Source organism: Cebus imitator, unplaced genomic scaffold (assembly GCF_001604975.1).
Source record: "Cebus imitator isolate Cc_AM_T3 unplaced genomic scaffold, Cebus_imitator-1.0 Scaffold369, whole genome shotgun sequence".
NCBI lineage: Eukaryota > Metazoa > Chordata > Mammalia > Primates > Cebidae > Cebus > Cebus imitator.
The window spans coordinates 1,752,826-1,765,222 of NW_016107684.1; the positions used below are offsets into that span (position 1 = coordinate 1,752,826).

Below are 12,397 nucleotides of genomic sequence, written 5' to 3' on the forward strand. Positions count from 1 at the left end.
CTCTCCTCCTTTTAGATCCAGCTTTCCAAAATTGGGCCACCTTTTATAATCAAGAGCCAACCAGTCTCGAAACCTGAGTCTCGAGCATCCACTAGCACTTCCATCAGTGGCGGGAGGAACACAGGAGCCAGGACCCTCGCAGATATCAAGGCTCGGGCCCAACAAGCTCGGGCCCAGCGAGAGGCTGCTGCAGCCGCTGCTGTAGCGGCTGCAGCGAGCATTGTCTCTGGAGCCATGGGAAGCCCAGGAGAGAGTGGAAAGGCGAGAACCCTGGCACACATCAAAGAGCAGACAAAGGCTAAGCTCTTTGCAAAACATCAAGCTCGAGCTCATCTCTTCCAGACCTCTAAAGAGACCCGGTTACCTCCGCTCAGCTCAAAGGAAGGGCCTCCAAACTTAGAAGTCTCTTCTACCCCTGAAACAAAAATGGAAGGATCGACTGGTGTCATTATTGTGAATCCAAACTGTAGATCTCCTAGCAACAAGTCTGCACACCTCCGGGAGACCACCACTGTACTACAGCAGTCTCTTAACCCAAGTAAACTTCCAGAAACTGCCACTGACTTATCTGTGCATAGTTCTGATGAAAACATACCTGTGTCACATTTATCTGAGAAAATTGTTTCATCTACCTCTTCTGAAAATAGCAGTGTGCCCATGCTTTTTAATAAAAATTCTGTCCCCATATCTGTTTGCAGCACTGCTATGTCGGGAGCAATTAAAGAACATCCCTTTGTGAGTTCTGTTGATAAATCCTCTGTTCTAATGTCTGTTGACAGTGCAAACACTACAATTTCTGCTTGTAATATAAGCATGTTAAAAACCATCCAGGGAACTGACACTCCATGCATAGCCATTATACCAAAATGTATTGAAAGCACTCCCATTTCAGCCACTACAGAGGGCTCCTGCATATCAAGCTCCATGGATGATAAGCAGTTACTAATATCAAGCAGCAGTGCTAGTAACTTAGTCTCTACTCAGTACACCTCTGTGCCAACTCCCTCCATTGGAAACAGTTTGCCAAACCACCTCTCCACTAGCTCTGTCTTAATTCCCCCGACGGGAATTAACAACAGATTTCCTTCTGAGAAGATAGCCGTACCTGGGAGTGAAGAACAGGCCACCGTATCCATGGGTACCACTGTGAGAGCAGCTCTCAGCTGCAGTGATTCAGTAGCAGTCACAGACTCTCTGGTTGCACACCCAACCGTTGCAATGTTTACTGGAAACATGCTGACAATAAACTCTTACGATAGTCCTCCCAAGTTAAGTGCTGAAAGCTTGGACAAAAATTCAGGGCCTCGAAACAGGGCAGACAATTCTGGAAAACCTCAGCAACCACCAGGGGGCTTTGCACCAGCAGCCATAAACCGATCAATTCCGTGTAAAGTCATCGTTGACCACAGCACCACGCTGGCCTCCAGTTTGTCTCTGACTGTCTCCGTTGAAAGCTCTGAAGCCAGCTTGGACCTGCAGGGCAGGCCGGTGAGAGCAGAGGCATCCGTACAGCCCATGGCGTGTCCTCAGGTGTCTGTGATTAGCAGGCCTGAGCCAGTTGCCAATGAAGGTGTAGATCACAGTTCCACTTTCATTGCTGCTTCGGCAGCAAAACAAGACTGTAAAACATTGCAGGCCACCTGCACAAGTCTCCGAGAATTACCCCTTGTTCCAGATAAATTAAATGAGCCGACTGCTCCCAGTCATAACTTTACTGAGCAGTCACGTGGCCCAGCTACTTTCAAAAGTGAAGCAGACACAACCTGCAGCAGTCAGTATAACCCAAGTAACCGGATTTGCTGGAGTGATGATGGGATGAGGAGCACAGCACAGCCTCTGGTTACTCATTCGGGCTCAAGTAAACAAAAAGAATACCTAGAACAAAACTGTCCAAAGGCTATCAAAACTGAACATGCCAGCTACTTGAATGTGTCAGAACTTCATCCCAGGAATCTCATAACAAATGTTGCTCTTCCTGTGAAATCTGAACTCCACGAAGCGGACAAGGGCTTTAGAATGGACACTGAAGACTTCCCCGGCCCCGAGCTGCCTCCTCCGGCTGCAGAGGTAGCCTCTAGTGTACAACAAACACAGAACTCGAAAGCTTCCACTTCAAGTCCCATGGAAGAGGCTGTTTCCTTGGCTACTGACACCCTGAAAAGAGTCCCTGGTGCAGGGAATTCAAGCTGTCGTATGTCCTCTGTGGAGGCTAACAATCCACTGGTGACGCAGTTACTACAGGGCAACCTGCCTTTGGAAAAAGTGCTGCCACAGCCCAGACTGGGAGCCAAGCTCGAGATCAACAGGCTTCCACTGCCTCTTCAAACTACCTCAGTGGGTAAACCAGCGCCAGAGAGAAACGTTGAAATTCCGCCCAGATCTCCAAATCCAGATGGTAAGAGCTACTTGGCAGGGACTGCTGCACCACTCCAAATTAGAAAGCGAGAAAACCACCCCAAGAAGAGAGTAGCTAGGACTGTAGGAGAGCACACTCAAGTTAAATGTGAACCAGGAAAATTGTTGGTGGAGCCAGATGTGAAAGGGGTGCCTTGTGTCATCAATTCTGGCATGAGTCAGCTAGGACACAGCCAGCCATTTAAGCAAGAATGGCTAAACAAGCACTCCATGCAGAACAGAATTGTTCACAGCCCTGAGGTCAAACAGCAAAAGCGGCTGCTCCCATCGTGTAGCTTCCAGCAGAACCTATTTCATGTTGACAAGAATGGCGGCTTCCACCCTGACACTGGTACCTCACACAGACAGCAGTTTTACCAAATGCCTATGGCTGCGAGGGGCCCCATTGCTACTGCAGCTCTATTACAGGCCTCTTCCAAGAGCCCAGTGGGTTGTAATGCATTTGCCTTCAACAGGCATATTGAACAGAAGGGACTGGGAGAAGTTAGTCTTTCCTCAGCACCTCACCAGCTAAGGTTAGCCAACATGTTATCCCCCAATATGCCCATGAAAGAAGGCGATGAGGTGGGAGGCACTGCACATGCAATGCCAAACAAAGTACTTGTACATCCACCGCCGCCACCGCCTCCCCCTCCCCCTCCCCCTCCCCCTCCACCCTTGGCTTTGCCCCCTTGGCTTTGCCCCCGCCTCCCCCCCCACCACCTCCACTACCTCCACCTCTCCCTAATGCAGAAGTCCCATCTGATCAAAAACAACCGCCAGTTACCATGGAAACCACTAAGAGACTTAGTTGGCCACAGTCCACGGGCATATGTAGCAATATAAAATCGGAACCTCTTTCTTTTGAGGAAGGTTTAAGCAGCAGCTGTGAACTGGGCATGAAACAAGTTTCCTATGACCAGAATGAAATGAAAGAACAGTTAAAAGCATTCGCGCTAAAAAATGCAGATTTCTCTTCCTATTTGCTTTCTGAGCCACAAAAGCCTTTTACCCAATTAGCTGCTCAGAAAATGCAGGTGCAGCAACAACAGCAGCTCTGTGGAAATTATCCAACAATACACTTTGGTAGCACGAGTTTCAAAAGGGCAGCATCTGCAATTGAAAAGTCCATTGGGATTTTGGGAAGTGGCTCCAATCCTGCCACGGGCCTGCCCGGTCAGAATGCTCAGATGCCCGTTCAGAACTTTGCCGACAGCAGCAATGCAGATGAGTTGGAACTGAAATGCTCTTGCCGGCTGAAAGCCATGATTGTGTGCAAAGGCTGTGGGGCCTTCTGCCATGACGACTGCATAGGTCCTTCAAAACTCTGTGTAGCATGCCTGGTTGTACGATAAGAGCTGAGTGAAAGATGCAGTATCCCTTTTCCTCATGGAAAAGCCAAATAGCATCAGCAGCAACAAATCGAATAATGCAGTGGTTTCTATCATGCTAATTTATTTTGCTTTGGAACAGGTCTTTTTTTTCTGTGGCATTGTTTTCTTGTATTTCACATAAAGGGGAGGATACATCCCAACTGAATGGCTCAGTGGCATGTCTTTTACATGTTCAGTTGCCATTCCGAGCTTCGGAAAGTTCCTGTCCATGTGTATACAAGTCAATGCCCCATCTTTGTTTTTCTTTTAACCCAGCTGTAGATAGGAAAATGACATTTTTAATTACTTAACAACCAGAAATGCAGATGTATAGAGAGAATGAGAGGAATGATTTAAGGTGGGTTCTGCATTTTTCTGCAGATGACCCATTACAGCAAGGAATTTTACACTTGACTTTTCTGGACCTAGCTTTACCGCAGTGATTAAATCCTATTTAGAAAGGGGAATCTGATTTAAATGTGTGATTCCTTGTATTTACTCCTATCTCAAAAGATGTATTAAAGGAGGTATGCCATTAATGAAATCCACTGTCCTGATTATCTTTCCTCCTGTTTTACTCTTTCTCAGAAACTATGGCAGAATATCTGTACCTGCCTTGGATTTTGTACACATATTGTAGTGAAATGTGACCTACATGTGAAATTGCAGCATGGGACTCATGCCCAGCAATGTGGTTCTAGCCCTTTGACACCTGATCATATGAGGTCAATTGGCCAGCCAATAGCCATAGGCCCAGAGGATTTTAGCACTTCCTGTGTGACTTTAAAGAGCAAGTTTGAAAAAAAAAATGCCCTGAAATTCAAAGCAAGGAAATAAGATGCTGTTTATGCACACACAAATGGGTTGATAATGTAAATATCCTATTCACGCTAATGAATTACTGGATATTAAAGTGGGGGGGAATTATTGTAACCCTTTATTGATGACACCCATGCATTCTGGCTTCAGACCTTGGAAAGGTTGGCCATCTCTTTTTAAAAGGGTCATTGATGATAAAAGGGACTACCCAAGGGTAAAGCATCAACATTTTACAGAAAAATTGTTTTTCTCATTATTTACAGCCTATATAATTGAACTTTGAAATAACCCTCATTTTGAAAAAAAAATGTTCTAGGTGTAGCGTGTTTTCTTTTTTTCCCTCACGTGTATTCAGTACATTCTTCATATTGGGGGAATTTTGAAAAAGGGATACTGCATCTTAAAAATATCTTCAGTGTCAGTAACGTCTGAGTGTTGAGTATTTGAGCTACATTCCATATGCTTTGGCCACCCTCATACCAGAGGACAGCCGTAGTTCAGGAGGCTCTGTTCCCAAAAGCAAGTTCAAAAGCACATGCACATTGTGGGAAGATGAAAGAAAACAAAAACCAACCACGCCCACTTAACTTCAGATTGCAGAGCACAAAGTTTGGAGTGCCATTAACCCATTGATTGATTGTGGCTGTAGAATTAAAAAAGCAAACGTTGGTGGGGAGGGCGAGGAATCAACCGTATCCAGGGTAAGAATGACTGATGTTTTCACATGGGATTATCCTAAACACTGTAAACTTTTCGACATTCCCATAAAACACGTCTTAAAAGTTGACTGGAATGAGCAGAAATTACATTCCTGAAAATAAGAACACTTGTGATTTTTTTATAATAACTACATGAGATTTTTTTTCTCCATATTTATTGTGATGTTGCCAAATTTCTTTAGGTGATAGAGACATCATTTGGAATAACAAGTTGCTGATAGTGAAAGGTACTTTATCTTGGAAAGAAAGAAAAAGGCCTGCCGCTGTAGACGTGATTTCGGTGCTTCAATACAGTCACTTCTGTTTTTCACAGTAAAATTGGCAAAACTAATGACAGAAAGTTAGCAATGCACTTAACCAGCCTTTCGTGAGGAATGCAGCGTAAGTTCCAGCGGATCATTAAGTTTTCTCTTCACTGCACGCCGGGTTGTATTGGGGTGGCATCCTTATAAGTGGTGTCTTTATTGTCTGCTTGGCTCTAATATCATCCTGATTTCGAAGATCATGCTCTTAGTCTCACAGTGGGACACCCCTATAACATAGATGCTTGCATGCCAACTCCTTCCAAATTTAGTCACTGCTATACCGGTGTCAGATACTGTCTACACCAGCCGATTGAAACCCGTCACATCAGTAACTGACATGGTGTTGGAAGAAACTCCAATCTAAGGAAACTGCGCTCGGTATGTGAGGTACAATTGAGGCTTATGAGATTCTGAGCTTATGATCAGTTCCTTCATTGGTGAATACTGCTTGCAAGTTGCTTACTGGGAATAAGGAAAAGTGTCCTTCTGTATGTTTTGATTTTTCACATAACAGCCTTGGAAAATCAGTTGCTGATAGTGCATAGATTCTCTCATCCAGGTCCAATTAGCATAATTTTTCTGTGCCCTTGCTCTTTTTTGCTCCAATTCAAATACCTAGTGTTCTCATATGGCTTATATTACTGAAAAATCAATATCTTTAGGCTAAAATATAAGGGAAAGGAAGAAGAGAAATTTAGATGTAAAATGTGGGTCAGATATTTTATAAGTGTTCATTTAATATATATATACACAAAAGCCAGTATATTTGAATTGAGTGAGTAGGTTCTTAGTTTTCTGATTTCTACATAATGTCTGCTATGTGCAAATGGAGTATGTTATTACTACATGGTTATTGTGGTGTGGTGTGCAAATGTTAGCAGGTGCATTATCCTGATTACTGGACACAAATTTTTTCTTATCAGGAGTAGAACTTGCACATGTACCATGCAATTTTTTTTTAATCACAAAGGATGTGTTCCCCTAAGTAGCACTTTTGGAGCAGGGGAAGGAAGAAAACATTCCCTAATCCTCCTCCTATAAGATATGCATATGCCTGAGGTGTATAAAGACATTTAGGTTAGTTAATGGGCATGTTAATAAGAGCATTCTGATGCAAATTCATTTTCAAAATGAAAATATTTTTTTCTTCCCCAAAGTGAGAATAGGAGAAATTTTGGTGAACTGAGCACCATAGTTATATATAATATTTCCCTGCGAAGGTCTAGGTTGAAGAAAAAAACTTGAAAACAAACCTATGAGGTTGAGCCTGGTTGCTATGAAGACTTTGGGGTGGTACGTGTTTCTGGGATGAGCTATAGAAGGTTTAGTTGACTGCTGGACCTTGGATATTCTTACTCGGTTCAAAGTAAACACACAAAAACGAGCTGTTGCATATGGTGCTTTATAATGCAGTCAAGGGTAAGAATACCTATTGCTGTAGCCCCATTTCCTTTACAAACCCTCATACAATTTCAAAAGTGGAAGTTACCGTGGCCTCTGGTTTCCCAGTTCTTCCATGGTATAGTGAAGTCCCAGGTTTTAGAAGCTGAAGCCAAGCATAGGGTTATATTGTCTGTATGGTGGTGAAGCCCAGCACAGCGGTAGCTGCCTAGCGGGAATGACTCCCTCTGAGCATGCAGAGCCCAGAGTCATTGCCCATCTGTGTTCCCAGAGAACAATTGTGAAGAGTCCTAGAACAGGAACTCATCAGACTGTCAGGGGCCTATGTAGCCAAAATGTTACTGAATATAAAATTCCTGTTGTCTTCAGTCTTCATGCTTTGTCACTGTAAAGTGAACAAAAAGCATTTTTACTATAATTTAAAGGAGCTGCTTTTTTATAGCACATACTATTTCGCTTTGTACTATATTTGATAGTTGCAGAATAATTTAGACTGTAGAAAACTTTGTTGTACTTGTACTGTTCTTGAATGTTTCAAAGAAAGTGCTTTACTTGGTTGCCATAATTTTCTTGTACTGCTGTATTTCCCCACCCCTGCTTCATGGAAACCTGATATGATACATATTTTCAGTAGTTGTTTTTTTTTTTTTTAATGTGTGTTCGTTTGTAATTTTTTTTTTTTTGGTCAGTATTCTGAATGTTTACATCTGTTTGACATTAGCCATTTAATGCCTTTTTTAAAGGCAATATTACTCCTACAGTGTAACAGCAAAATGTGAAATCAACCCAAACATAACATGCATGACAAACACAGACTGGGGGCGAAGGCCCCGAACCTGCATAGACATTTTATATCAGCATACAGAAAAGTAAAATCCTCCTTCAGTCCTCTACCAAAGAATATATTATTCCCACAGGAAAAACTCAGAAAAGGTGTGTAAAATCCTCAGAAGGGGGAGCAGTTGATTCAGTAAGACTGCTTAACAATTTAATACTGTTACGCTTGCTTTGATACCCGACTAAATGTGACTGAGTGCAACAAGCATTTGAAAAATTTTTAGACAGTGTTTTGTTTAGAATTCAGGGATCATGCATTCTTTAATGGTGCTGTTTGTTTTTTTATTTCTTTTCTACAAAGAAAACAAGTGTTGCCTACAAAAGTGACTGCTCACAATACCATAAGTTAAATGAAATGAAATGTTTGTCTCTTCATGTTTCTCTGTCTTTCCCTTTCTCAAAGTAACTTGGGTTTCAATATTAAGATATTCTGGAGAAAATAAAGAAATTAAACATGAAATAATGGTCATTTTTTAATTTTTTAATGAAGTGAAGTAATTTATATATGTTAAATAAAAATAATTGAAAATTATATTTTAAAAAATTGTAGGGACAACTTAAACCGTATACTGTTAAATTACCTATGCTTCTTTTTGGTAATGGTGACTTGTCAACATATGGTTATAACTATTGTTCAAACAGGAAAAGCTAAAACTGAAACTTCAGAAATTAATGGTAGCTGCTATGCTTATCATTTAAGACTGTATTTGTACTTCCTTGTTTTCATTAAGATCTTAATTCTTTATACCAAAAGAATTCAGGTAAACAAATTGTTACTATCACATGTATTTTTAGCTTTCAAAATGAATAATTCAGAAACTGATCTTTTAAAAGTATTGCTCTGGTTAATTTTTTAAAATCCTGCATGAAATGTTATAGCTAGAGTTACTTGAATGAAATGCTGTGAGCCATTAAAACAAAATTGCCTCAGTTATATTTCCATAGGTTAAATAAATATGCATATCTTTTCCGTAAGATGAATCCAAGTATTAAACACAGTTGGCTATTAAATCTGTTAACTGTTTTCATCTACACAGAAAATGTTGTGTTTAGCCACCAGATGGCGAAAGAGGATATTTACTTTTGTAGGAAAAAAATGGTTTTACCTCCTCCAAAAACCAAATTTAATAATAATAATAAAAGTCCAAGTTATTCAAGAATGCCAGTAGAGGATGAATATTTCTACATTTATTACATTATTTTCACTGCAATGATGATGATTTTTTGTTCCACTTTTTTTCTACTAACATATTAACAAAATGCTTTCTTTATTTGGAATTGCAGCGTTTGTGTTCTAAATTTTTTTCATTGCATTACTCCATAGGCAATACCTAGTCCAAAGCCCATTAGGATAAAACCAAACAGCTCAGCATTCTCTAAACTGACATTTAGTGAAACATTTGAATGCTCTTTTTTTTTTCTTTATTTTCATAAAAGTACAGTTATACCATTTTTATATGAAGGTCCCATTTTAATACAATAATGTAGCCTAATTTGAATAATAATGTATCTTAGAATCTAAAGTATTTATTTGTATCCATCATAGCACTTATCAAAGAACAAGTGATTTATCCGGTATTTATTCACATAAATACTTCATTGTGATTAAACATAATTATGTTATTTAGAAGGAACCCAGCTAGCAGCATAGTTGATACAACAGTTTTGGGCTTCTTTCTACAGAAGGCAACTGAACAGAAATCCTAGAAAGTGTTTCACATCCTATAAAATTATTTGCTCTTTATGGATCACCTAGACTGACTATTTCAAGTGAAGAGCACACACAGTTATGCACAGTGATCTGCAAAAATGAAAAGCTCAAATAATGTTATAATTAATTTAGAAGTCTAAATTGAGTGATGAATCGAGTCCCCATCCCCATAGAAACTTAGACCAAGTTGCCTGTGTAATTACCATAGACTCTTACTACTTAGAGGAAAATCACCTGAGTTAACAAAACAAAGGCTGAAGCATTGAGCATTTTATTTAAAATAATCAGTTTCAAGTTTTGCAACTTTGGTAAATAATACCATTGTGTTACCTGACTGTAAGTAAAGCATGTATTAAAAATATTTAGCAATCTTGTAAAGTGTCAACCAACCAATGTCTAAACACATGCTACACAAAAGAAATGGCCTTATAAAAACAAATCAGTGAAGACTGGCTGAATGTCAGTTCTATGAATGAAGGAGCCCCCTGAGTCTGCTTTTATCAATAATTAGGATTTTATGTAGTACCTTCATTGCATTTATGGGAAAGTTTGTTTCAGAGGTACTTGTTTTAAGCTAAAATTACCATCTAAAGACTCGTTTTAACATTTTTATTTCTTCGTTGTAAATTCACAAATCATAGTTGTACATATTTATGGGGTAAAACGTGATGCTATGATTTATGAATACAATATGGAGTAGTTAAGTCAGTGAACATATTCATCACCTGAAATACTTGTTTTTTGTGGTGAGAATATTTTAAACGTGCTCAGCAATTTTGAAATGTACAGGTCCCTATTTACTTATACTCACCATGCTGTGCAAATGGACACTTCTCATAATTAACTTGGCCTGAGAGTGGGGGCACCAGCTGCTTTAAAATAAGGTCCCGGACACTTAAGTTATACACATTCCATCTCATATTCTGTAGGCTCATCACAAATTTTTTATGTTATCAAAAAGTTTGTGAATGGAAAATAGATTTCACTTTTGATCCAATTTATATCTCTAGTTTCATATTGTGATTTTATTTCAGGAAAACACTGTGTTCAGAATCTTCATTCTTCAATGAAGGAGGGACACAGGGACTTCAGAGGAGTGCACAGCTATGCTTCCATTTTCCTTGATTCGTTTGGCTTTCAGTGTCCAATTATGGGATGTTATGGCATCTTCTAGCTACAGCAAAGCGTGACTGACCTCAGTAACTGTAGGAAATGTGAGCTTTTCCTAGGTTTTCTCTCCTACAGAAGTCACAACACTTGTGTATGTCCATTTATATAGAAATGAAACGTTTCCTGCTATAATATAAACATTTGCAAATCAGTTTGTCTTAAAATGAGTGAAAGGATTGGTATAGGAGTGGGGACAGTATTCTATAATGGCTTCTAAGTAGAAGCCACTAACAAATTTTATCCCCCTTCTTCCCTTAACCTGTAAGCTCAGTGTAGATTTTATTTCTTTCAGTGCATATTTTTGATAAAATCTTTGCATCTCCAGGAAGAAAAACAAAAACTATGAAAAATTAGCTGGTAGCTTAGAAAACTTGAACATATTTTAAAACTTATACAAACTATATTTAGAGTAGGACTCTATGGATAATCTATTACCTCTCTTCGATAAATACTCACTGAATGTCCTTACCTTTTGTCCATCAGAAAGACTGTGACTTTGGTAGCAGCAAGTTTCTTTTTTCTTCTTCTTCATATATTGATATTGGAAAGAGTCTTTGTTGGAAACCTTTTTGTCCAAAAACATGTGTTTGGCAACAACTGGGAATAATCAAAGCTACCAGCCCTTACAATTCCAGTTTTATAATTGTGACTTTCAGTAATATTATTACCTTAAAAAATAAAGAAGATGTCACGATCTGAAGATGGAGGAGATTTTATAAGTTCCCTTCATATCAATAAACTTTTAAGAGTTTTAAGTGTATTCTACAGCAATTTTCCAGAGTTGTCCTGAAGGCTTTATTAAAAAATAAAATAGAACTTTCATTTAGAAATAATTGGTAACATTAAAAATAATTTATTAAATTATTTAAAATAACAAGATAACATTATTTTAAAATGTCTTCATTGAAAATCAAGTAATCATTGATAAATGTTTTAAATAATTTAAAAATAATTGATATTAGTGAAATGTGGTATAACAAGTGCTGCAAACATTTCACAGGCATTGTCACATTTGTTCTTAGAGAAACTGTAAAGGAAAGACCATTATTATATCTATGTAATAAATAAGGAATCTGAGGCTTAGCTTAAAGTTAAGAACACTCAGCTAAGATTTGGGGTATAAAAATTCCTCAGAAACAAAAGCCCATCTTGTTTGCCAGAAGATGCAATGGCTGCTACACAGATTCTGCTAACTCCTGGGAATTCCAAGAAAAATTGGAGGGTCTCAAACCCCGAAAAAAATATAGGATAGTGGGGAAGATAATAAAATAATTTAATATGACAAAAATATAACCAAGATATATGCAAGATTTAATGAGGAAGGAAGCAACCAAGTAGGTGAAACTAGGATTGCCAATGGCTGAGAATGAGACCCTCTAGAAGGGCACGTATTTCTGTCATCTGCCATGGTTTAAGGGCAGTACCCTGGGGCAGGAGAGCAAATTCTTCACCATCAGTATGCCAATTATTTTCCTGGAACAGGGTTCCTCAATAAAGAGCTGGTTTTTTCGGATAATCTTCTTGAGTTTTATGACTGTCCACTAGAGAAAAAAAATCAAGTTTGTAAAGCATTAGAGTTAGTTTTATTCAGAAGTCTTAACTGAGGACTATAGACTGAGAATATATCCTTGAAGAAATCTGTCAGAGAGGTTCCATCAGAAAAACTGA

The 12,397-nt window shown here is 39.1% G+C and overlaps 1 protein-coding gene across 1 annotated transcript in view; it reads left to right on the forward strand.

Annotated features, from left to right (window-relative positions):
• The window catches only part of ASXL3 (ASXL transcriptional regulator 3), a 171,538-nt gene extending 163,230 nt beyond the window's left edge, over window positions 1-8,308 (forward strand). The window contains 2 exon segments of the mRNA XM_017507138.2: window positions 16-3,057; window positions 3,060-8,308. Of these exon segments, the coding sequence (XP_017362627.1) occupies window positions 16-3,057; window positions 3,060-3,749 (3,732 nt within the window). The 3' untranslated portion in view covers window positions 3,750-8,308.
• The last annotated feature ends 4,089 nt before the right edge of the window (window positions 8,309-12,397 follow it).